Genomic DNA, 27,821 nt, shown 5'->3' on the forward strand with positions numbered 1-27,821 from the left:
AGAAAAGAAAAGAAAAAAAAGAATGCCAGCAGACAGTATCTGAGGCCTAAAACACTGATTCCCTCTGCAGAGCCTGCTTACCTGATCTATACACCAATGTACTTCTTTTCCTGAAATTTTTCTTTATCTTTTCTTTCTTATCACAACCTTAATTTCCTTCCTTCCATACCTCCCAGTCCTTCCACCCCCCACCTCCCCTTCAGTCCTGCCTCATCCACTTCTCCATTTCTCTTTAGAAAGGGGCAGGGTCTACTAAGAGCATCCAACCAGCCATGGCATATCAAGTTGCAGCAAGACTAGTCACCTCCTCTCCTATTAAGGCTGAATGAGGCAGTAGGAAGAAAGGGGCCCAAAGGCAGGCAACAGAGTCAGAGACAGCTCCTGCTCCCACATGAAGACCATGGTACCCAGCTGTAACACATGTGCAGAAGGCCTAGGTTGGTCCCAGGCAGGCTCCCTGGGTGGCAGAGGGTCCCTTCAAATCCTTATCCCTATGGACACTTGATTTTTGATGAAGAAGCCAAATATACAATGAAAAAAAAGAAAGCATCTCCAATAAGTGGTACTGGTCTAATAAATGTACTTTTGAAATGTCTTGAATTACAACTTTCCTTGTTTTTGGATTATGAAAACATCCTGTAACTCACTATCGTGGAACATGGTATTTGGGGTAACCTAGGTCTGTGTTCCCAGGCCATGGTTACTCATGTTTGGCTCCAGAATAAGCTGAACTTTACCCACTAGGAAGTGCTAGCTCTATTTTTGCATGGATGTTTGTATTGTGTTCACATTGTCATGGAAAACTCAAGTCTAAGGCCTGTGTTTTCAAGACACTGAGAAAGGGAGGACGACTTGTAAGTTCAAGAACTGCCTGGGCTGCAGAAGGAATTCAAGGCAAACCTGTGGGATTTAGCAAGGCCCTATCTGAAAGTGAGAAATAAGAAATGGGCAGGGACATAGTTCGGTGGTAAGAGCACTTGCATGGCATGAACAAAGCCAGCTTCCTCTATAATGAATGTATTAACATCACTGCATTCTCGTAATCTCTCTTTAGTTATATAATTCCATTCATAAAAAGCTTATTTTAATGTAGGTAGATACATTAGTTGGTATTCTCACTGAAAAGAAACTTAAAACATTTTTTTTTGTGAAAACTGCTTGCTTAAATTATGTAAGTATACAATTTAAGGATATTTAAGAATATCCTTAACATATAGTATGAAATTTAAGAAGTTAAAAATATCCTTTAAAGTGAGAGCATTTAAAATATTTAACATTTGTCTGAAATTTTCAAACACTGTTATATGCTATGTGTTCTGCAAAGAAGTACTTATTAAACACTATGCCATAAAATTATGAGATTTTTAAGAAAAATATATGATATATTAAATAATGGAAGAAGTAATTTTGAAATCTTTACATTTCTATTTCCAAATTTGAAATGTGTGTCGTTTATCTGACAAAAATCAGGACATTATGGCTAAATTTCTTTCTTGTATAAAGTTTAGATTACTTTAAAGTTAACATTGTATCGCCACCTATAACCTGAAAAGTCTGAACTTGTACAGTGTCCACCTTGCTCTGCAGAGCTATACCAGGGCCCACGCAGCTCTCATCAGCGTCTTACCTCTGCTGTCCCAGTCGATGTGGGTGATGTAGCTGGTTGCTCCTTTGCAAACCCCCACTCGTTTACTACTCGTCACGTTGTATATATCGACAAAGCTGTCATGGGACGCCACAGCTACGTATTTCCCAGAACCTATGACAAAAACATCTGTCTATATCTCCTACCCTAGGAAAGAGTTTTTGACTCTGCAACTAGAGGTAACTTAGTATTTTTTGAGGGAAGTCTTAAGTTTCTCATAAACTATAATATAATGAGGCCCATATGTTGATACCAAATGATATTTCCTTCAAGAACATTAATAACAAAATGAAGTACATTTTTTTAGTGTAACACATTAGATCAGTAGACAGCAAAATTTAAAGAAACATGTATGAACCAATTTTGATATAATCAATCCTTCCCCCCAGAATCCTGCTAAATGTAGAGGGAAAATAGACCAAAATCAACATAAGAACTGTCTGTCTTATCATTAGTAATTTCTACATTGTAGTGGGCTCTGTAGTTGACAATGAATCAAAAGAATTTATGACATAAAACTTATATATTTCCAAAACATCACTATATAAAAAAATAGCTATTTGGTCCCCTTTATTTACAAACATGAGAACTAAAGTCCACCTAAAGTGCCCTGACCCAAGTCATTTGGGAATTAGTGGCATACACATTAAGATTAAACTGATGTTTTCACTTGATAAGCTCAGGGTTTTTACACCTGACCTGCTGCCTAATCAAAAAGTAAGACTTTGAGGCTGAAGAGATGGTCAGTGGAAAGAGTGCTTGCTTTACAAACATAAGGCCTGATGTTTGGATCCTCATACCCATATAAAAAGCTGGGCATGGCTACACCCTGTGACCCCCAGCACTGTTGAGGACAGAGATAGGAGGACTGTTGAGTTTGCTGGCTAGCCTAACTTCAGGGTCAGTGAGAGACATGGTCTCTAAAGGAGTAAGAGGGATGACGACTGAGCAGGACACCAATTGTCCTGAGTTTACACACACATACACCACACACTGAAATCCGTCTCCCTCCCTCCCTCCCTCCCTCCTTCCCTCTCCTCTCCTCTCTCTCTTTCTCTCTCTCTCTCTCTCTCTCACACACACACACACACACATACACACAAAGAGAAAGAGAGACAGAGACAGAGAAATGGAGAAAAAAGACAAAGAAAGATGCTCTAAGGTAAAAAAAATTAGAAAAAAATTACACATTGCTACATTTACTAACTGATCCTAATAATCACATACAAATTCAATGCAATCTCACCAGGTGAAAAGCGGATGTCTGAAATAATATCTTTTCTGTGGTGGAAGGACACAAGATCCTCAAGAGTGTCTGCATTGGCCATCAGGAAGCTTCCATCATTGAGACCTACAGCTAAAGCTTTTCCATCTGGGGAAAAGCAGCAGCACCTCCCACCTGAAAGAGAAGAAGAGCATCAGGGTACGTCTGTCATGTAGACACGTTTAAAGTGTGTGCTTTTAGGACCTCTCAGTATAAAGAGGAACTTGGATGTATTATGGCCTGAAATCAACATAAAAAAGAAGTCAAGGCAGTTTGTTCTAAGTTAGCAAAAATGTACTGTTATTTACCTCAACAGAAAGGTAATGAAAAGAGAGAATTTAACCAATATAAAGCCAATGACCTAAGTGAAGACTGAGGGTGAGGGGTGGGAGGCGAATGTGATCCTTAAATGTTCTATTCAATCAAAAATTTAAAAATAAGGCCATCTTCGTAAAAATGCTTCAGAAATTAAAAAGGACACTAGGCAATTATTATTAAAGGTAGAAAGATCTGTTTCAAAACTATACATGAGGGCTGGTGAAATGGCTCAGCGAATAAGAGCACTGACTGCTCTTCCAAAAGTCCTGAGTTCAAATCCCAGCAACCACATGGTGACTCACAACCACCTGTAATGAGATCTAATGCCCTCTTCTGGTACATCTGAAATCAGCTACAGTGTACTTATTTAAAATAATAAATAAACCTTTAAAAAAACTATACATGAGTAATATTAATATTGTTTACTATTACTGATATTATTCATTTCAAGTGAAGTCAGAGCCACATTGATGAATAAAGAGATAATGAATAAAGAGATAATAATGTGCTTATCCTGTCAGCAAGATACTTGGCAAGCTTGGGCAAACCCCTAAAGCTTTCAGTACTATCATGTAATGTGAGGGATGGGGTGAGGCAGTTACAGAATGAAAATCTGATTGAACTGGGAATAAATAATCATCTAGTCAAGCATACATTGATAATGAAGAATCTAGGAATGAATCCTGCAACCTGAGAGTCAAGAGACAGTGATGACAGATGGCAGCAGTGGAAGGCACAGGAATGGACAAGTAAGTACGCAGACAGACCTGGTGAGGAAAAAGTCCGGATCACACTTATGTTATGCTATAGCTGAATCCTGCGGATAGTTTTGCTTTGTCAGACAACTTGATTTTGTCAAGAACATACTGTGGAGGAAAAGCCACTAATAAGATAATGCAAACGATGCAGAGATCTCCAAGGGAAACTTTCCACAAGTATGGTCCAGAAACCCTCAACTGCTTCTTGACATGACAGCAGCAACCTGTAATCCTGTGACCTGAGCCTCTGGCCAAGACTATGTTGATTAGTTTGTCAAGTAGACATATACTAGAGTCATCCGAGAAGAGGGAACCTTAACTAAGAAAATGTTGCTATCAGATTGGCCTGGGCAAGCCTGTAGCACATTTTCTTGATTGATGATTGATGTGGGAGGCCCAGGCCACTGTGGGTGGTGCCGGCCCTGGACAGTTGGTCATAGGGTGTATAAGAAAGCCGGCTGAGGAAGCTGGGAGGGGCAAGCCAGTATGCAGCACTCCTCCACTGGTCTTGCTTCAGTTCCCTGCCCTGCCTATCCTTCCTGATGGACCCCAGCTGTGAGCATAAATAAACCCTTTTCTTTTCAGGTTGCTTTTGGTCAGGGACACAGTAATAGAAACCAAACTAGGACAAGGACTGAATTTGATTGGTCAGAACTGCTCTGTTTATATGACTATATTTTATGTGACCCTTATTTGCATGGCAGAAATTGTACAACTGGAAACTGCTAGCACAATGGGGCTCATATGGAGCCCCACACTACACACCAACCAGTATGGAGTGCCCTCCTTTACATGGTATGAATTACATGCCAGGAAACTGTACACAAAGCAGCTCAGTCCAACCACTTAAGGGCTGTAGACATCTTCCCACAGCTCATACTGCAGACAGTATTCTAGCTACTGCCCAGTGTGATGACCTTTGCAGCATGTTCACTACACTATGCTTCTATTGCCTAATTCCTTCCCCACTAATGGAGTTCCTGCTCCACTACCAAAGGGAACCTGCAAGGCCAAAAGTGAGGAAAGGGACTTGGTTTCTTTCCTCTAGAGCACTGGCGCCAGCAGATAGATTTTCAGGGTTGAGGGGGCTGTAGACAGCTGTGCTATCATATCAGAAGCCTTCTTAGACTAGCCGAGGCCTACACCTTCTGGAAAACTCCCTTACCACTGGCTAGAGGTACAGGACAGAGTGACATCAAGGCCCTTTCTGCACCCAGAGGCAGCCAGTACTTCCTATGCTCATTCCTTTTTCACTGTCCACTGCCCCTACAGGTACATCTGCTTTCCTCGGTCGCTCCTTTTATACCCCCAGAATCCTCTCTGATGCCCTTAGGAATTAACTGTCTTTTAGTGGTTATCACTTTGTTACCTTTGGGCCAAGCACTCTGGGTCCTTGCCAACAGGAAATGGAATGTTAGTATCTGAAAGCATGCGCAAGCTCCATAGTTAACCAAGTTGTCTCTGCTGCTGAATGCGACTGTCTCCGGCCTTGGGGAGTCTTAGTGGTCCCACCTTTGAATGTTGTGCTAATGGTGATTTCAAGGTGATGTGCAAGAGATTCTGAGTGCACGAATCATTTACAGAGAGAAGTAAACAGACCAGGTCTTAAGTGTTCAGCACAAGTCAGAGTAGTCAAAGTAGTCAGAGCTACCATAGAAAGTTAAAAAAAAATTCCTGACACCCAGTGGCCCATAAAAAGTTAAACACAAATCTAACGTTGTAGGTAAATGATTATAATGTCAATTTCATTACACAACTTCACCAAATTTCTTCTGGACACTGAATGGGAACTCTGAATTTTTCCCCCCTTCGGTTTTTCAAGACATGGTTTTTCTGTATAGCCCTGGCTGTCCTGGAACTCACTCTGTAGACCAGGCTGGCCTCTGAACTCAGAAATCCACCTGCCTCTACCTCCCAAGTGCTAGGATTAAAGGCGTGCACCATCACTGCCCGGTGGGAACTCTGAATTTTGAATGTGAACATTTGGCTGGACTCTGACAAGACTGAGATCTCAAATTTCATAATTCTGAGTCTTGCTCGCCAACACTTTTAGTTTGCTTTTTTCTGTACCTGGGAAGACTGGCCTGAAGCAGCTAGCCGTCTTGGAAAGAACTCCCACAACCACTCTGTGCTGTCTGTCACTAGACTCACAGCTTGGGTCAAAATACAGCACTCTCTAGAGCAAGGATGGGCACAGATTCCCATGTTTATAAGCCACAAAAGAACCATTGCAACTCTTCAACCCTGCTGTAGCCGTGCAGCAGCCATAGACCACACAACAGAGGGCACGGCTATGATCCAATTCAACTTCCTTCTTTGCTGAATATGGTAGCTCAATATAACTTTAGCACCCAGGAAGCCAAGGAGGCAGGCAGGAGAGATGGAGAAAACAAAAAATCCTTTATGACCAAAATAGAGGAGGGGGTTTGAAGGAGGGTCCAAAACCAGAGAACATTATGGGCACATAGGAAGGAAAAGGAACTTGCCACTCCAGAGTCTCCTGGAAGCCTCTTGCCAGCTAACAAGCAAAAATTCCAACACGATAGATAATATTTGATATAAGTTATCAACATAGACAATGTTTCTTTTATTTATGAATACTTTTAAATAATGTTAAAATACCAATGGCCTAAGTCTAAAACCTAAGCCATCATAACCTCAAATAAGGCTTTATCCTTTCCCAGATACCTTCTGGATCCTTAAACAAGACAATTGCGTCTACTTTCCTACATCCCTGTGGCCTACATTATGGATTGCAATCCTGTTGAGTTCCATAATCTCCCTAAGATTATAAAGTTCTTAGCAAGTCTTTGTACATAATAGATTCAGACTCTCCAAACATCACTGAAGTGTGACTCCCTTAGAGAAGCCCACAATCACACTCTTGGGTGTGTCTTTCTTCCCACGTACCCCTCTTTTAAGCCCCATGATCTCTTAAGAGAACATAACTCTGCTTCATACTAGCTCCTCTTGAAAAAATACTTTGTGCAGTAGAATGCGTGCAAAGATTTGTGCCATCTGCTCATGTACATTACTTCCAATTTCCAGACCTTTCAAACCTAGTATTTTATATGACGTTCTGTTACTGGGAACAAAGACAGAGAGACATAGCTCCATAGTGTCACCCTTATATTCAGAAACCTCAACTTGAACAAAGCCATGAATCTTGGCCTTGATGCAGAAAAAAAGGACAGTTATTAAAATGAACTAACAGATTAAATAATGATGAGAGATAGTTTATAAAGGAGGGTTCTCCATTAGAGATCAACAGGGATGTGGGGCTAACGAGACAGAAAGCATGGAATGAAGATATGGAAGAATCCAAAAACAGACATTTCATAAAAATTCAAAATTGATTATAATTAAAAACTAAAACCACAGGGTACAGGAGCTGTTGTTTTGTTTTTTTGTTGTTGAGATGAGGTCTTACTGTATGGCTCAGGCTGGCCTGAAAGCTGAAGTCATACCACCTCTACAGAGATTACAGGGGAGCATCAGCATGCCAGCAAAAGAAACTGTTAAAGGGAACTTTCCAATGTGTCATTTAAAAAGGAAGTGCAAAAGGTGGGTAAATATTCAAGGTATATCAACTGCTCAAACTTTAAGAATATACATATTAAGTCAGATTGCATATTTAAATTCTACTTACTCTTATATAGCTCACTTATGTCAATGTCTCATAACTAACTCAGCATGACATCAATGACCTTGCTTTTCAACCTTTATTATTTTATTTATTTATATTTTCCATGTTTCCCCCTCTCAGTCCTCCCTCCCACGGTTTCTTATCCCATTCCTCCTCCCCCTTGCCTCTGAGAGGGTGCTCCACAACCCTCACCCTCACCCCCACCCCATCCCTGGCCTCTCTGTTCCCTGGGGCCTCAAGTCTCTCAAGCATTAAACCACCTTGTCCCACTAAGGCCTGACCAAGCAGACCTCTGTTAGATTTGGGCCAGAGGCCTTGGACTGACCTCTGTATGCTCCAGGTTGGTGGTTCAGTCTCTGGGAGCTCCCTGGGGTCTGGGTAAGTTGAGATTGCTGGTCTTCTAAGACCTGGCACTATTACTGATGCTATGGTATGTGTAGAGTCAGGAGCCTGGCATGGCTGGCCCCAAGAGGCTCTGCCAGCAGCTGACTGAGACAGATTCAGATACTTACAGCCAACCATTGGACTGAGGCTGGGGACCACTATGGTTCAATTAGGGGAAGCACATCAACAATCTTATTAACTTAAATAGTTGTCACACATACTACCAGTAATGATGGCTGACACCCTTAATCCTAGCACTCAGAAGGCAGGGGCAGGCAGAGCTCTGTGCGTTTGAGGCCAGCCTCAACGTTATAAAAGTTATAGGCCAGCTAAGAAGACGTAGTGACATTTTGTCTCAAAAAAGAAAATTTCACACATATCCTTTCAAATTATGAAAACCAACTTTCCCTCTTAAACTAATGCTGAACAAAATAAAGATAACTAAGTAAGAGTATTTAAACCCTGAAATACAGAATCATAAGTTTTGCCTGTAACCTAATTTGGAGCCACTACCACCGACGGAGAGGTTTTCAATATTAACACAAGATAAACGGAGAGGTTTTCAATATTAACACAAGATAAAAGGCCACATACTCAGGAAGCATAAAGCAGATGAATCCAAGTAAACCCAGACACATGCTCAATGCTGGTAAACTACAGAGTGGTAAGGAAAAGCAAAAGAGAATAATACTATCCCAAGAGCTCCAGAAGCAATTATAAGAATTCAAAACTGAATCAACTATCAAAATAAGTTTGCACTATTAGACAAGTGAGGGTAATACTCGATTCTAATTGGCATTACACTGTTAAAAGATAAGTTAAGCAATAGTAATGAGATTGAATAAATTCACCCTGCCTTGGATCTCTCCCACGATCCTATCCTTGGAATGTCACAGGTTCAGCCCAAAGAAGATGAGGGGATTTCCAACAATCCTTTGCAAGAGACATTCTATGGCTATTTGTGAATGTCAGAAAACTGTGACAGCTTCATATTTGTTGAAGTCTGAGAGCCTCTTACCCTTCTTCAGTTTCCGGACTGCCAACATACAATGACTAGGAGAGAGATCCCATATTCTTAAGGTCTTATCATCACTTACAGTAGCACAGATGGGCAGATAAGGATGTGTGGCCAAACCCCACACCTCTCCTTCCATGTGTCCCTATAAAGAAAACACAGTTAATCTCAGCGTAAATCTGAAAATACATTAACCAGGGGAGGAGCTACACAGACCCGATCACCAGTGAAACTGAAAAGGGCCTCTAAGTTCAGTAAAGCCTTGACAAGGTTTCAAGGAGAGAGAAGAAATCAAGAAAGTTTACTAAGGAAAACCTAGTGGACTTTGGTAAAATAGTGATGGCATGTGTACTAGAACCCACTCCCTCTTCCCTGGTCACAACTCATCTACTTGGAAACCAAAACAGACTCTTGCAACCAAGAACAGCTGGCTTTATCCCCAACTCCTGGCTGGAGGGCCAGCTTCTGAGGAGGGGCAGCAAGCATAGTACCCTACCCTACTGCCTATTGGAGGATAAACTCTTGTGCACAGTACACAAGTGGAAGCTCCATTTTCCCCAAGTCTCTATTCCAGATGTCAAATCTACCTTTTGTGTAATGAAGCACTGAGAATAATGAAGCCCTGTTGGAACTCAAGGAGACCTGAGATCACTTCCACCATATGCATTTACCCCTTAAGGTCTACAACACCCAGTAGCCCTCCCTGTCCTTGTACTCAACTCAGGGAGACCTGACTTTGCCTCAGGGCGAACTGACTGGTCTGTTTTCGACTGTCACATGATCAGAGTTTGTGGTCTCCCTCCCCTCTGCTCGGGTACTGTTTCTGAAAGCACCACCTTCACTGGTCTTGAGAGTACGTGTAAAGATGACTGTTTTCTGCATTCTGCTATAAAACCAGTTTCTTTTAAAATTAGGAGGTTTTTTTTTTCTTCTCAAACTATGAGGCACTACTTCCCAAGTCATTTTACAAAGCCAGTACCACAACCAGATAAGAAAAATACAACGCAACAACCCTAACCGGGAGCACTAACATATTATTAGCTAACAAAACTCAGCACATGTATTGACAACCATACAAGGCAACCAGGAAAGCAAGGCTATCAAACCTCAAAATAAATTAATACAATAACTGCCACAGAATGAAAACCAAACACCATGATCATCCCAATAAACAAACAAACAAAAATTCGTACAATGAATCCCTCCTAGCCCATGATTAAACCACTTAATAAACTAGGAATTAAACCATGATTCTTCATCTTAGTAAAGATACATTTGTGAAAAACCTATACTTATATTATGAAAAATCTCAGGCCTTTTCTACCATTACTCAGGAAGCTGGGGTAGAAAGATAGTTGAAAATTCGAGGTGAGCCTAATGCAAAGTGAGTTCCAGGCAAGCCAGGATGACCAACCAAGCCATGTCTTAAAATAAGAAAGGAAGGAAAGGAGAGAAGGAAAGGGGAAGAGGAGAGAAGAAAGGAGGAAGGAAAAGGAGGAGAGAGGGAGGATCCCTTACTTAATGATAGCTTTCCTTAGATAGGGAACAAGACCAGTAACATCTGTCCTCACTGCTTATATTCACTGCTACACTGGAGTTTCAGCCAGAGCAACTAGCCAAGTAAAAGAAGTAACTGCTATCCAGAACTGACATGAGGAAGTGAATCAATTATTTGTAGATGACATGATCTTGTATATAAAAATTGGTAAAGAATCTACTGTAAAACTTTTAGAACTAATGCATGAAATTAGCAAGTTTATATGTCCTTGTTTCCATTATAGGATGTGTACAAAATCAACTGTACTAGCAAATAACAATCTGAAAACAAAATTGAGAAAATATTGTTTAAAATAACATCAAAAAGAGGGACAAGCTTAAATAAGACTATGCAGTGAAAACCACAAAATCTTGCTCCCAATAAGTTAGAGATCACAATGACTAAAGGGCTATCTCATGCCCATGAGAACTTGACACCATCAGGACAGACAGAGCTACAGGCAGCACAGCTACAAACACTACTGTCTTCTGATGTCCTGTTACGGGCTACATGCTCCCATACTTTTTAGTTGGAGTAAGTTTGTGTTTTGTATTTTTCTATCCTGAAGAAGCTCTCAACATTTTCTTCCTCATTCTTATTTTATCTTCTAGGTGCTTTTGTAAAAGCCAGAATTTTGTATACAATATCCTATCAAAGAATGAATTATAATCATAAAAAATTACATTTTAACTAGATCTTTTATATCTCTATTAAAATTTCATAATTTTCTTAGTGTAGGTTTTACATATTTTAACTATAAAATTCCTGGTCACTGGAATAACCAGTAGGAAGGAGCAGACAGTAAAAGCGCATGCCTCCAGACCTGACAGTCTGACTCAGATTTCCAAGAATCCCTGGCAGAAGAAAACTACTCTCCCAGCTTGTCCTCTGACTTCCACACATGCCATGGCATGTGCACTGCTCCCCCCAAATCCATGAATACATGCAAACAAATAATAAAAAATAAAAATACTGGTTATTGTATAGTTTTATTTTATGAGTAGTTCAATATGTAGCATTTTATTTGTATTGCTACTAGAAAAAATACCATTTATTTCTATACATTTGTTTTTAAGCCCATCACATTATAGAGGCCCTCTATCAATTTTAATAACTTTTCAATTTATTATTCAATATTCATTGTATATAGCTATGTCTGAAATTACTACTGTTTTTCTACTTATTTCTAGCAATTTGGTTTCTCACTGGATTCACTAAGCTTTCACATACACGTTTAGACAATAATAGCCAAGGCAAGATTATCGTGTATCCTGAAGCCAAGAAGCTAACAAGACATTAAAACCTCACCATCTAACAAATACAGCACAATAGGATAGGTGTGACTCGGTGGTACAGTATGTATTTGGCATGCATGAAGCCCAGGCCTAGATGCCTAGCATCATTTTTAAAAACGATATATTGAGAACAGTTTTAATTAGAGGTCCATTAGGACAGCACCCACATTAGGTCACTATGTGAACAACCTGGAAGCCAGTATCAACACTAAGATGAGACTATATATTTTACCCAACAGAAGTCCCCAGCGGACTCCAATCAAAGAATCTGACAATCCCAAACTGACAATAACGTCAAGATAAGGTTTAAGAATTTTAACCAAACAAATGGATCTTTGTTTTCTGCACCTAGCTACCCATGCTGAAGTACAGCTCCTCAAATCTCTTCTGACTTTGAGTGCAGTCCACTATACGAATGCTTTAGTGCTCAAATAAATTCAGTTTATTTTATCTAAAATGTCTCCTCTTTTAAGATAGTATTCTTGCCGGGCAGTGGTGGCGCACACCTTTAATCCTAGCACTTGGGAGGCAGAGGCAGATGGATTTCTGAGTTTGAGGCCAGTCTGGTCTACAGAGTGAGTTTCAGGACAGCCAGGGCTACATAGAGAAACTCTGTCTTGAAAAACCAAAAAGATAGTATTCTCATTTATTCTTTGAGGATGCTATACATATACACAATGTATTTTGATCATATTTACCCCCTATCCAACTCTTTTCAGATCCCCGGTCCACCCAAATTTTTTATCTTAATAGAGACTATTTGTGATTTCTAGATCTTTTCTTATGACATTTTAAAAAGTAATTCCTCTGTATTTATGTCTAAAATAGTATTTATAATAATCCATCTGAGATCTCAAAGATCTTGACTAGCCAGATGTGTAGTGTATGCATGACCTAAGGGGAAGATCACAAGTGCAGGGCCCATCAGCTACACACATGCACTACCCACACCAGAAACCCCATAATGACTTTATTATTTTTTTATTTTGAAGGCATATTCTGTAGGTGAAATTAACAAGCTATCACTAGCATATGTTTTGCCTCTTACATAATCTCACTGACAGTATTAACAATAAACACTAAATAAAGCATGAACAGTGCTCTATCTGTGTGTGCTCTTTGGTATCCTAACAAGAATGAAGCAGACAGCTAAGGACACATGTCTGTATTAAGAAAGGAGGCAGAAGTGGAAGCAGGAGCAAGTGGATCTCCACAAATTTGAGGCCAGCCTGACCTACATAGCAAATTCTGAATCAGCAGACCATAGTGAGATTCTGTCTTAAAAAAGTTTATTTCTGAATTTTTATTAGCTTCTTTTCACTGATGTTTTCAGTAATACAATTTTAGTCTATAGTCATACTATCCTTTTTCACTTCTGCAAGCTACAAACTTAACACTTACTTAACCAAAGAGTTTCAAGCGACTGCTGTTTAGCAAATGGGCTCCAAAAAGTAAAAGTAAAAAAATGAAAAAAAATGCCTCATTATAACTAGTTTATGTCCCATTGATTTCATAATCATTGATAGAACTTTACTTATAGTTACTTTACTTATTCTACATGAGAACATGTATATTCATTTACTGGCTTTGTATAGTCCATGGGCTAATTTTTTCAATGTTTATTAACATTGAGACATATTTCCCTCACTCATCTTACACTGATTTACCCATGTCAGCTTTGCTTCTCATGTTCTCAATGAAAACATGAACTGTAAAGGAAGAAAAGTGCACATTAATATTTCAAGTACCTGGACCAGAAGAGTGATTGGGCCACTTTTATCCACTTCTAATATTTCACCATTCTTTGTGCCAACCAAAATATGACCATGTCCTAATGATATGGCACGTATAGATGGATTATCTTCCAAGAGCAGACCTGGAATGTTAAATGGAAAAGTTCTTGAAGGTATGAAGTTAAGATAATTCAAGAATATGTATTTTTCCACTGATAGTATTTGATGTTAAAAAAAATCACATTTTAATGTTCTATCTATATTTACATATTATTTATATATTTATATATTATTTATATATTTATATGTAGATTTATTATATCTATAATAATATACTGTATTTCCTTCAATCATTCAATTTATTAATCTTAGAGCAGCATGACAACATATAATTCTGTTCTACCCAGATCCCACACTACCATTTCAATAACTATATCTTTGCCTCATACATTAGTAAATCTTCATCTTCTTCCTGTTCCCCTTAGGTTATATATAATAACCAGATCAGGAATTCTAACTCTGCATAAGATAGATCCCTGGGACCAGTGTGTCCTAGGCAGGTCTCAGTAACAATCAGTAAGCATGGCAGACCTAACTCTTGCAACAGATCTTGTGTGAAGAGGTTATTAGGAAGGGAGAATTTGAGAAAGGAATTAAACTTCTGAAGGGGGAAGTGAGGATGAAGTCATATAGAATAAAGTATTTCAGATTTGAAATGTGAGCATGGTTCTGCCATTGGAGTGAAGTACAGACTGTAGGAACAAGTTAAAGTTTGCAGAAAAGGCCTTAAGGTTGGAAGGAGTATGGACTGAAAGTTCCTGAAAGGAAGAAATGCACAGAAAGAAAAGACAAGGAAAGACCCGTGAGGCTAGAGTGGAGGCCAGCACAGTTCCTTCCTTCCATGGTGGACTCCAGGGACTAAAATCAGATTGTTGGGCTTGCTCAGTAGAGAAAATTCTGCCTGACAGCAATCTCCTAGATGCAGATAAGTATGAGAGTTAAAAGTTAAGAGTGTCATGGTGAGTTAGTACTTCATCAAATACACCAGAGAAAGGAGGAGGATGACTCTGATATCATGACTTCTATTTAATTCAGATGGTCATCAAGAAAGCAAAATGTATTTCTTGTGTTTCATCTCAGTGATCAAGCATATTGAAGAATAATTAGTCTTTTCTTGAGCAACAGACTAAATATGAAACCACCTTTAGATCCTGGGGCTAAATCAGCTCTTTTTATAGCATAGGTCTTGAGACATCTTTCAAAGGAATCATCCCAAAGGGCTACCACACCATCTTTTCCTCCAGTTACAAATCCCTATGAAAACAAAGGGATCCAGTTAGTAAAGACCAAAATACATCAAAACCAATTAGCTGCTTTATATTGAAAAACTATAGAGAAAAGAGTGTAGCCAAAAGTCTTCTGACTAATAGGGATTCAGCATAAGGGATTAGGTTTAACAGTATGATCCTCTATCATAGTTTCCAAACATCAACACAGAATCTATAATGGTATCTATAATGATGCTAGGATACCAAAAGACCAGTTTCTATAGCGGGTGGTGAGCGGCACCTGCCACTATCATACTTTCAGCAATCACACATCCTCCTAAAACCTCCTACTTGAAAAGAAAGAATGGCAACAGCACTGAATAGGATATAATTAAACAGACAGCACTTAGCATAATATTGACACATAGCAGGGCTTAATAGAGTAAGCTTTTAGTCTCCTTTCCTTCATAATAATTTGTGTGTGTGAATGAGAGAGAGAGAGACAAATAGAGGACTGTGTGGGATGGCAGAGGAAAGGTGGAGGGGAGAGGGGAGGGAGGAGAGGAGAGAAGGACGGGGTAGGAGAGAGGGGATGGGGAGAAGGAGAAGGAGTGTGAGTATATGTATGTATTTCTGTAAGGTCAGAGGACAGCTCTCCTTCCACTGTGTGTTCCAGGGACTGAACTCAGGTAGCCAGACCTGTGCAGCCAGTATTATACATTCTAAGCCATCTTACCAGCCTTGCCTTTCCCTGTTCTCTTTCTTTTTCTTTCCTTTCCTTTCTTTCCTTGTTTCCTTCTTTCTCTCTTTCTTCCTTCCTCCCTTTCCCTTTCTTTTCATTTGTTTTTTACTTTTAGACAGGGTCTTGTTTAGTTCAGGCTGGCTTTGAGCTAGGTGTGCATCCAAATATGACTTTGAACTTACAGTCCTCCTCCCTTCACCTTCTGAGTGCTGGGGTTACAGGGATGTGCCACTATGCCGTTTAAAGTGTGTTTTAAAGAAGCATACCTATTTTATATCATACTTTGGGATTTGGAAAGAACAAAACAGACCACAGTTGGGTAGCTCAGCTAAGTAGGAAGCAGTGCTCCTCCCATGATAGCTATATTTAATTTAAAGTAATTTGGTTACTTACTTTCTCCAACGCATGCATACTGAACACGGGCCCATCATGGGCTTTAACCGTTTTTACAAGAAAGACATCTCTCCAGATGCATACATCTCCTGTGGATGTTCCAGAAAAAGCCATCTCTTCAGTCCATCCATACACTACACACATCATTGTGTCGTTTTTCCCCAGAGTGCCTACGTAGCCTTTTCTTCCAAGTAATCCTCCCCCTGAGTCATTAAAAAAAAAAAAAAGTGAAAGTACTGCTTTCAAAATGTCCACAGTTACAAAGAACAGTATGGAGAATTAAAAAGAAAATTACAAATCTATCAATCAACTTGTGGAATACTTTATATGATGGATCTTTTTAGATAAACTAAAACTAAGTTTTAGTCACTTGTTAGAATTTTTAATAATACTTGTTAAAAATTTTTATGACTTATTTAAAGAGAGTTTTTTAAGACCAATACAGGCCCATACCAACAGCCTGTGTGCCTCCCAGGAGGGCCATGGTAATCAAAGACACAGGTGAGAATCTCGCCGAAATACCTATGCCAGCTGAGAGAACCACGGGGCCCAGCTGACAGAAGGACCAACCTCCACCACTGTCACCTCCCCATCACCAACTCCACCCTTGTTCTGGCCAACTTTCTACCTGGGCCAGATCAGCAGCCAGATACCTGGCCACATGCCACAGCCTGCTTGCCTCCCAGGAGGTCACCAAAGACACAGAGCCCAGCTGACATGGTCCTGCCCAGGTCCACCTTTCTACTGGTCTGCTTCTCCACCCAGGCCAGACCAGTGGGCCTGATACCCTCCCACACCCCACAGCCTGTCTGCCTCCCAGGAGGCCCAAAGTAACCAGGGACAGAGCCTGCCTGCTTCCTAGGAGGTCCACAGTAACCAGGGACACAGAAAGTCTGCTCTAACCAGAGATACAAGAGGCCCACCCTAACCAGAGACTGCAATGCTTGCCTCCAAGGAGACCAGCTCTACCTGTCTCCAAGGAGGCCACCTCTAGTCAGAGACACCCAGGCCAGTTAACACCAGAGATAACCAGATGGATAGAGGCAAGCATAGGATCATAAGCGACAGAACCCAATGTAATCCAGCACCACCAGAATACAGTACTCCAACCACAGCAAGCCCGGGATACCCAACAAACCTAAAAATCAAGATAATGACTTAAAATTCTATCTCATGAAGATTATAGAGGCCTTTAAGGAGGATATAAAGAACTCCCTTAAATATATACAGGAAAACACAAGTAAACAGGCAGAAGCCCTTAAAGAAGAAACAAATAAATCTCTTAGGAAAATACAATCAAGCAGGTGGAGGAATTGAACAAATGGTCCAAGAACTAAAAATGGAAACAGAAACAATGAAGAAAATACAAAGGGAGACTACCCTGGAGATGGACAACTTAGGAAAGAGATCAGGAGCTACAGATACAAGTGTCACCAACAGAATACAAGAGAGATAAGAGAGAATCTCAGGCCTAGAAGATACCATAGAAAATACAGACACATTGGTAAAAGAAAATACAAACTGTAAAAGCTCCTAGTCCAAAATATACAGGAAATTCAACACACAATGAAAAGATCAGATCTAAGAATAATAGGAATAGAAGAGGTTGAAGAGTCCTAGCTCAAAGGATCAGAAAACATTTTCAACAAAACCAAAGGGAAAAAAAACTTCCCTAATCTAAGAAAGAGATGGCCATAAATATACAAGGAACCTACAGAACATCAAATAGATTAGACCAGAAAAGAAAATCTTTCTACCACATAATAGCCACATGTAAAGGCAGACCCATCAGAATTACACCTGACTTCTCAACAGAAACTCTAAGGGCCAGAAGATCCTGGACAGATGTCATCTAAGAGAATACAAATAGCCCAGGATACTCTACCCAGCAAAACTCTTCAGGCACCGTAGATGGAGAAAACAAGATATTCCAGGACAAAACCAAATTTGCACAGTATCTTCCTACTAATCCAGCCTTACAGAGGATATTGGAACAAAATCTCCAATACAAGGAGGGTAACTGCAACCAAGAAAACACAAATTAAACATATCACAAAAAAAACAAAAGAAGAGAATCATACACACATAATACCACCTCTAGCAACAACAACAACAACAACAACAACAACAACAACAAAAAACAGGAACTAACAATCATCTGTCTTTAATATCTCTTAACATCAATTGATTCAACTCCCCAGTAAAAAGATACAGGCTAACAGACTGGATACATAAACAGGATCCAGCATTTTGCTGCATACAAGAAACACACCTCAGTGACAGAGACAGGCACTACTTCAGAGAAAAAGGATGGAAAAAAACTTTCCAAGCAAATGGTCCCAAGAAACAAGCTAGAATTGCCATTCTGATATCCAATAAAATACTTTCAACAAAAAGTTATCAAATGAGATAGGGAAGAGCACTTTATATTAATCAAAGTAAAATCATACCAAGAAGAAGTCTTAATTCTGAACATCTATGCCTCAAGTGCAAGGCACCCACATTCATAAAAGAAACTTTATTAAAGCTCAAAGCACACATTGAACCTCACACAATAATAGTGGAAGACTTCAATATGCCACTCTCACTAATGGACAGGTCATTGAAACAGAAACTCAACAGAGACACAGTAAAACTAATAGAAGTTATGAACCAAGTGGATTTAACAGATATCTACAGAACATTTTATCCTAAAACAAAAGGATATGCCTCCTTCTCAGTACCTCATGGAATCTTCTCCAAAATTGACCATATAATTGAACACAAAACAGGCCTCAACAGACACACACACAAAAAAAAAAATTGAAATAATCCCATGCATTCAATCAGGTCACCACAGACTAAGGCTAGACTTCAATAACAACAAAAACAACAAAAAGCCACATACTTATGAAAACTGAACAACTCTCTGCTCAGTGATAACTTGGTCAAGGAAAAAATAAAGAAAGAAATCAAGGACTTTATAGAACTCAATGAAAATGAAGACACATCATATCCAAACTTATGGGACACAATGAAAACAGTGTTAAGAGGAAATTTTATAGCACTAAGTGCCTTCATAAAGAAATTGGAGAGATCCTATATAAGCAATTTAACAGCATACCTGAAAGCTCTAGAACAAAAAGAAGCAAAGGCACCCAAGAGGAGTAGATATAGGAAATAGTCAAACTCTGAGCTGAAATTAACCAGGTAGAAACAAAGGGAATTATACAAAGAATCAACAAAACTAAGAGCTGGTTCTTTAAGAAAATTAACAAGATAGGCAAACCTTTAGCCAAACTAACTAGAGGGCACAGAGACAGTTTCCAGATTAACAAAATCAGAAATGAAAATAGAGAGAGAACAACAGAAACTGGAGAAATTCAAAAAATCATCAGAAACTACTACAAAAGTCTATACTCTACAAAACTGGAAAATTTAGATGAAATGGATGATTTTCTAGACAGATACCACATACCAAAGTTAAATCAAGATCAGATAAACTATTTAAACAGTCCCATAACCCCTAAGGAAATAGAAGTAGTTATTAAAAACCTCCCAACCAAAAAAGAGCCCAGGGCCAGATGGTTTTAGTGCAGAATTCTACCAGACTTTCAAAGAAGACCTAATACCAATACTCTTCAAACTATTCTAAGAAATGGAAACAGAAGGAACATTACCTAATTCATTCTATGAAGCTACAGTTACTCTGATACCTAAACCACACAAAGACTCAACAAAGAAAGAGAACATCAGACCAATTTCCCTTATGAATACTGATACAAAAATATTCCATAAAGTTCTCACAAACTGAATCCAAGAACAAATTAAAACCATCATTCACCACAATCAAGTAAGCTTCATCCCAGGGATGCAGGAATGGTTCAACATACGAAAACCCATCAACATAATATATTATATAAACAAACTCATTGAAAAAGCCACCTGACATCTCATTAGATGCTGAAAAAGCATTTGACAATATACAATACCCCTTCATGTTAAAAATCTTGGAGAGATCAAGAATTCATGGTACATACCTAAATATAATAAAAGCAATATATAGCAAAGCAACAGACAACATCAAATTAAATGGAGAAAAACTAGAATCAATCCCACTAAAATCTGGAACTAGACAAGGTTGCTTACTCTTTCCCTATCTATTCAATATAGTACTTGAAATTCTAGCCAGAGCAATTAGACAACAAAAGGAGATCAAGGGGGATACAAATTGGAAAGGAGGAAATCAAAGTATCACTATTTGCAGATGATATGATAGTATGTATAAGTGACCCCCAAAAATCTACCAGAGAACTCTTACAGCTGATAAATAACTTCAGCAAAGTAGCAGAATATATTAACTCATACAAATCAGTAGCCTTCCTTTACATAAATGATAAACAGACTGAGAAAGAAACTAGGAAAATAACACCATTCACAATAGCCATAAATAGTATAAAATATCTTGGTGCAACTTTTACCAAGCTAGTGAAAGATCTGTATGACAAAAACTACAAATGGCCAATCAGTGAAGACCCAACCTGGGATCCATCTCATGGGCGGGCACCAAGGCTTGGCACTATTACTGATGCTATGATGTCCTTACAGACAGGAGCTTGGCATAGCTGTTCCCTGAGAGGCCCTACCAGCAGCTGATTGAGACAGAAGCAGATACTAACACCCAACCATTGAATTGAAGTCAGGACCCCTATAGTTGAATTAGGGGATGGATTGAAGAAGCTGAAGGGGAGAGCGACCCTATAGGAAGACCAGCAATCTCAACTTACCCAGACCCCAGGGAGCTCCCAGATACTGAACCACCAACCAGAAGCATACAAGGGCCAGACTAAGTCCCCTGACACAAATATAGCAGAGGTCTGCCTGGTTAGGCCTTAGTGGGAGAAAATGCACTTAATCCTTGTGAGACTTGAGCCCCCAGGGAAGGGGAGGTCAGGTGTGGGAGGGTAGCACCCTCTTACAGGTAAGGGGGAGGAGGAATGGGATGAAGAATTGTAGGAGGGGGTAACGATGGGAATGTAAATAAATAAGAATAATAAAAATTGGGAAAAAAGACTAATACAATGACCACTTACTTATATATCTGTTATAAAAAATACACAAACAACAGATCATACCCATCCTTCAGCAATCTGCTGATATCCCCAACAATTTGTCAGTTATATACATGTCAATCTATCTTTTAGAAATCTAATTTTCAGAACTCTATTATTTCTTTATATAAACAACCTATAGTTAACTAATCTTCCCATTACTGAATTTTAAAATTGCTTGTAAGTTTTTGTTATTAAAAGTACCTTCCACCAGACAGTGGTGGTGCACGCCTTTAACCCCAGCACTTGGGAGGCAGAGGCAGGTGGATTTCTGAGTTCGAGGCCAGCCTGGTCTACAGAGTGAGTTCCGGGACAGCCAGGGCTACTCAGAGAAAACTTGTCTTGAAAAAAAAAAGTTCCTTCCTTTACTCAGGTTTCTAAAGGCTTCTCTGCAAGTGTACAGGTTTCTCAGGGCATGACTAGAAAGCTGTGCTAAGGTACTGTGTGGATAGGACAGTATACAAATAAGATACACATCAATACTTCTTTCCATCAATTCTCCAAAGTTAATATAGCAGCTTATACATCTGCTAACAGTGAAAAAAGCCCTGGTCTACCATTGTCGGGAACACTAGGTGCTATTTTAGTAGGAACGTGAAATACCAACTGAATTTTACTGCAGTTTTAATTTAAATGCATTAGTTGATGACTTTGATCAATTTCACATCATCTTGCCCATTCACCATTTATTGATATCATCTGCACATTTTTCCAACTGAACTCATCCATTCCTTTACTCAAGAAACACATGCCGCACTCTAGTCATGGCATAGAGAATAGAGCTCAGGGCAAAACAGATGGCAAAGCTCTGCTTCTGTGGAGCCCCATTGTAGGAGACATTCAGTAAATATAAGAACTAAGTAAAACAGACAGGTTACATTAGTGATGATTGAGGCTTTAAAAACTACAAGTATAAAAGGAAACAGGAAGATGGAGGAGTCCATTTTTAGGAGAGTGGGCCATACTGTGGTCTTATTACACAAGGCCATGCCACTACTGCCCTTAAAAGCTTTCAGTGGCTCTCTGCCTGTAACACTTCATGGAGTAGAATTTAAAAATGCAGGGAGAGATTGATAACTCATAACTTGGAATTCCTGAGATAGAGTGGCATGAGAGTCCATTTTTGCCTTATCCTTAAGGTTTCTCCTTCAATAAAGCCTAAAACTACACATGTAGGGGTTAGGTGGTACTTAGTTTACGGAGACAGATTATTACGTTCACTTGCCTAATGAACTCTGTGGATCTGACGTCTGAAAATGAGATAGACTGAAAATACACACCAAGCCCTAACATTTATCCACTTATGATTCAGTTTTAAGGCTATTAGATATCTAGAAAAACTTAAGAAAATTGTTACTAATTTGAATTGTGTGTGTGTGTGTGTGTGTGTGTGTGTTTTCAAGACAGAGTTTCTCTGTGTAATAGCCCTAGCTACGCTGGACTAGCTTTGTAGACCAGGCTGACCTCAAACTCCCAAAGATCTACCTGACTTTGCCTCCTGAGTGTTGGGATTAAAGGTGGGTGCCATGCCACAATTACCCAGCTCAACGCATATTTTTTTTAAAAGTATGTACTTCTCGTGTTCTGTTTCTTTTTTTCTCCTCCTCCTCATTTTTCTCCTTGTTCTTCCTCTTCTTTTTAGTTGAAGGGAGTCTGTGACAAGTTTCTGTTTTGTTTTTTCCTGCATGTATACATACACCTGTATGCATCTCATGCATGCAGTGCCCACCAATTCCAGTAGAGGGCACTGGATCCCCTACCAGCAAGTGGCCATGTGGGTGCCTGGAATTAAACTTGGGTCCTTGGAAGAGCAGGGGCTTTCAATCTTGAACTCTCTCTCCAGTAGCCTAGTATTTTCTTTCTTTAAATCTCTTATTTCAAACAAATATATAGGTGCAGTGTTTCTGCACAGTCCTCTATCATGTTTCTCTTAATGCTAACATCTTACCAACACTATCCCTTTATCAAGACTAAGATACCACATCGTTTACACAGTGCCCTTAATTGAAACTCAGGCTTCATTCAGATTTCAATTTTTCTAAAATTTTTCCTTGTCTAACCCCAAAAATCCCATCCAGCATACCACACTGTACTTAACTAAATTATCTTAAAGGTAATGCTTTCTAGAATTTCAAAGGAGTAAATAGAAACATTTCCTTACCTGCTCTACGCCAAAATTTCATGTGTTTAATCCCAGCTGTAATTAGTTTATCAGGCACATAGGGGTTCATTTTCACAACAAAAATCTTATCTTTACTGCCTCTGAAACAAACCAAAATGTTTTAGCTCTACAGATAATCCATCCCAGAATAACGTTCATCTTATCTGGAGTCCTCTACCTACTGGATAATTGTTTCCTGCTGGTATCTGACATTCAGGCTGTGAAATCATTCATTTATATATTTGTCACTATTTAAATATGTTAACTCTGCTCTGCAGATTCTCCAGACAGTAGAAACCGTGAAAATAGAATTTCAGCTAGATAGTACCCATGAGCCCCAAAGGATTGTAAACAGGGAATGCTGTGTGTGACAAGAAAGAGTTTAAAAGTTCTAAAATAGTAATTCATTACAATTTAACATGCCCTTCAACATTCCCCCAGAGCACCCAGGGACTAAATCACCAACCAAAGAGTACACATGAGAGAACTCATGGCTCCAGCTGCATATGTAGCAGAGGATGGCCTAGTTGGTCATCAATGGGAGGAGAGGCCCTTGGTCCTGTGAAGACTCTATTCCCCAGTGTAGGGGAATGCCAGGGCAGGAAGCAGGAGAGGGTGAGTTGGTGAGCAGGGGGAGGAAGGAGGAAATAGGGTTTTTTTTTTTTTTTGAGAGGGGAAACGAGGAAAGGGGATAACATTTGAAATGTAAATAAAGTATCTAACAAAAAAGTTTTGAAATAATAATTCATTACTATTTAACGTCCTTCAATATTCCTTTTATTACATTTACTTATTTCAGGGGAGAAGCATTCATGCCACATTTTGTGTGTCAGACATCGGGGTCAACCTGCAGGGATCATTTCTCTCCTTCTACCATGTCATAGGCCCTGGTGATCAAACTAAGGTTACACTTGGTGCCTCTGTCCACTAAGCCATCTTACCAGACCCTCAAAGTTCCTTTGAAACTACTGTGTCCTTAGATATCATCTATACATTCTATAAAAAGCATTCATATTTTTAAGTACTTTAACATCTCAATTTGAGAAAATAACAAACTTAAATATAGCCTCTGGCACTGTTAACTACTTCCCCTTCATAGCACTGTTAATACTTTATTATAAAATAAATTATTTTAGAAAACAGAAATTAAGAAAATATTAGAAAAACATATATATATATATGTATATATACACAAAGCACACATATATATGTGTCTTTTTCCAATTACATGTGTGAACATTTAACCATACTTCCCAGTTGGTATATAACAGCTTTTAATGGAAGTCATTCTTTGAAAATGGCAAATTGAAATAGTAATTTCCAATGTCCTATTATATATAGGGCAAATATAGGCAATGTCCTATTATATATAGGCAAATTAAAAAACGTTTCACAAGGGCTAAACTTACAAAGAAATAATAAAATAATTTATCTTTTAGTTTGATTATATTTATTTAATGGTAACAAAAGCTGATAATTACAAAAAAATAAAAACAAAACCCAACAAAAACAAAACAAAAAAACCCCTCACATATTAGCTTGACTTCAAAAGAGCAAAAGTACACGGTAACATTAGTGTTTTGCCAACATGGTAAGTGTTCTCCCTACCTTGTCACTGAAAGTTTCTCCCCTTTCTTCCAGTCCCACAGTACAATGGTGTGGTTGTCATCTATTCCAACTGAAGCCAGGCGTTTCCCATCAGCTGAGACAACCAAAAAGATGAGATTCTGATTTAATTTCCTTAAGTCCAAATCATCTAGTGTTTTTTAGAGCCATGTGCTCTCATTTGAATAGGACCTCCACCCCAAGTCTCTTTTGCATGCTGGATGCTTGCCCCTAGGGTGATGTAAACCGGTAGGGTAGTTAAGAGATGGACCTGGTGTGAGAGGATTAAAGTGGTGGATGCTCTGTCCTAAGAATGGTATAATGCTGGAGGGGATGGGGTTGTCCCTAAGGCTGTAGCCTGACTGTGGAATCCTTTGCCCAACAGGGCTGCCTTGTCTGGATGAAGTGGGAAGGAAAGGATGCACCTAATCCTGCAGAGACTCGATGTGCCAGGGTGGGAGATATCCAGGGACGCACCACCTTCTCAGAGGAGATGGGGAGGGAGGATGGAAGGAGGAACTCTGTGTGTGGGGGGGGACCAGGAGTGGGCAGCATTTGGGATGTAAATAAATAAATAAATAAAAAGAGAGTTATAATGCTCTCTCAGGAACAGCTAGCTCTATTGTAATGGCTGTAGTAATAAAAACAAGTTAGACCCTTAAATCTCTCTGGCTTCCAGTCCCACCGTTTTCACTTTCTCCCGTCACGATGCTGTCTGTCACATTGTGACACAGCCAAGGAGACTCTCACCACAAGCAGAACCTATAGAGCCACTTGACTTGAACTTTTAGTTTCCATAACTATGAGTTAACCAGGTCTCTCTTTCTATTAGTACCTACCTTAAGGTGTTATTTATAGCAACAGAAAATAGGTTAATATGCTAGAGCACTATATTGAAAACTTTAAAAAGTAATGATAAATATTAGACAGTATACATCCATCCATGAAAAGAACCAGAATTTAGAAGAGAATGAAGATACTGGTTTCTTTAATTTAAATTTGTGTGTGTGTGTGTGTGTGTGTGTGTGTGTGTGTATGCGCGCGCGCGTGCGCACATGTGTGTAAGTTAGAGGACACTCTATGAAGTTAGTTCTCTCCATCAATCTTTATATGAGCTCCAGCAACTGAACTCAGGTTGTCAGGCTCACAAAGCAAGTGATTTTAGCCACAGAGCCATCTTCCAAGTTAGGAATTCCAATGGGTTTTTGAATCATTATCATACTTGATTTAAGTTACTTTATGTATTCAGTAGATTGGGAAGAAGGAAAGAGGGAATGGTAAATGTATAAAAAATGATGGATATCCTAAATATCCTGTGTGGTGAGTATTACTTAATACATGTTTGCATTAGAACATCACACTAGGGCCTGGGGGATAGCTCAACAGGGAAGCACTTGCTTGGTGTATGTAAAGCCTTAGCATCCACAGCTGGAACTACATACATAAATCACCCTAGCCTCCATCAATATAAAGAGTAGGGCAATTAAAACAAACCTCAAATCTATATTAATTAAATGAGAAAATCAAGAAAGGAAAGGGAAATGGATCTATTTCAACTAAATTCATTGTAAGAACTTTACTGTGACATAAAAACTCAGTGACTAAGTTCATCAAAGAAAATGCATCTATGTTACAACATGCTTCACTAACATGGCTGCTTTAGGGATGACCAAGGTTCAGTTGTCACTGTTAGCAAACAACAAGCAGTAACTATATTAAATGCTGAAGCCAATGACTACTGTGATAGTGATGGTTATAAGGGTCACAGTATGAGAGAATCTTTTCCACTCTGCCTCACTTTCACAAACCTTAGTCAGCTGCTCAGTGCTCCCACTGATGTTTTTTATTATTGACCCTTGCAGTCTGCTTTACATTTTCTTGTTTCTTGACTATTAGTACTCTTGAGTATACATGTGTATAGACACTTTTCCCCAAATCTCATTTAATAACAACTGACTTTGGTTAGGGCAGCAAAACCACTAATTCACGATATACATATATTCAATAATGACATTTTCCCCCAATCCACACAGCAGTTTTACTGCAGGTATATCTGTAGTTGCTAAACTGACAGCATGAACTGAAATTGTAAGATCCACTAAAACTGCTACTTAATATAGACACCTAAAAAACACTGCTGTAAAAAAAAAAAGATTTATTTATTTTATGCATATGAGTACTCTGTCTTAAGACACACCAGAAGAGGGAATCAGATCCCACTACAGATGGTTGTGAGCCACCATGTGGTTGCTTGGAATTGAACTCAGCACCTCTGGAAGTGCAGTCAGTGCTCTTAACCACTAAGCCATCTCTCCAGCCTCCTAAAAAGCATTCTTATTCACCCTAAACGTTTTCAATGTTTATTTTGAAGCTATAGAAGATCAATATCAAAGCTTACTCAAAGGGAAGGTACATATTACAGGAGCACCTTTGATAGTTTTAGGTGTTTTGCAGAAAACCACTTATATGGACATGGACATTTTAAAAAAGACTTTATGGCTATAATCATTACATTGTAATTATAAACATGCTAGAAAACCAAATTTCATCATTATGTTTGACTACAACAGTATGCACACTTGATAAAAAATGTGAAACCATAGCTAAATGGCAAGCTTAGGTAACACTGATTTAAATATTATATCCCTGCTGTATTTTGATCATTCTTACTGAGATAGTCTTACCTGAGAAATCAACAGCACAGATGCCATATTGGTGGTAGCCCTTTAATATAGACAATGGTTTAATAGTTTCTGTGTCCCATACGTGAATTGAGGGATCTCTACCTACCTGATAAAGATATCATTATAAAAACCATTATAAACAATTATTTTTATATCTGTTAAAGGAAACAAAACACTTATATAATCTTTATTTGTCACAGAAATTTATCAAACAAAAAGCAGGTAAGAAACATATTTTTCATTAACATTTCTTCAAATTCTTTTTTTTTTTTTTTTTTTTTTT

General features: G+C 39.0%; 1 protein-coding gene across 11 annotated transcripts in view; it reads right to left on the bottom strand.

Annotated features, from left to right (window-relative positions):
• Nucleotides 1–27,821, bottom strand: part of Eml5 (EMAP like 5) — a 119,024-nt gene that overhangs the window by 43,258 nt on the left and 47,945 nt on the right. For all 11 annotated transcript variants that reach the window (XR_004114718.1, XM_031357752.1, XM_031357754.1 and 8 more), the window contains 9 exons: nt 27,539–27,644; nt 24,858–24,951; nt 23,250–23,350; nt 15,999–16,201; nt 14,798–14,909; nt 13,611–13,738; nt 9,034–9,175; nt 2,892–3,044; nt 1,628–1,759 (listed from right to left, as the gene is read on the bottom strand). Coding sequence is in view for 10 of the 11 variants with exons in the window: in XM_031357752.1 (XP_031213612.1) it covers nt 1,628–1,759; nt 2,892–3,044; nt 9,034–9,175; nt 13,611–13,738; nt 14,798–14,909; nt 15,999–16,201; nt 23,250–23,350; nt 24,858–24,951; nt 27,539–27,644 (1,171 nt within the window). In the remaining variant the exon portion in view is untranslated. The remainder of the gene's footprint in view (nt 1–1,627; nt 1,760–2,891; nt 3,045–9,033; nt 9,176–13,610; nt 13,739–14,797; nt 14,910–15,998; nt 16,202–23,249; nt 23,351–24,857; nt 24,952–27,538; nt 27,645–27,821) is intronic.

The sequence above is a fragment of the Mastomys coucha genome, unplaced genomic scaffold (assembly GCF_008632895.1).
Source record: "Mastomys coucha isolate ucsf_1 unplaced genomic scaffold, UCSF_Mcou_1 pScaffold6, whole genome shotgun sequence".
In the NCBI taxonomy this organism is placed as follows: Eukaryota; Metazoa; Chordata; class Mammalia; order Rodentia; family Muridae; genus Mastomys; species Mastomys coucha.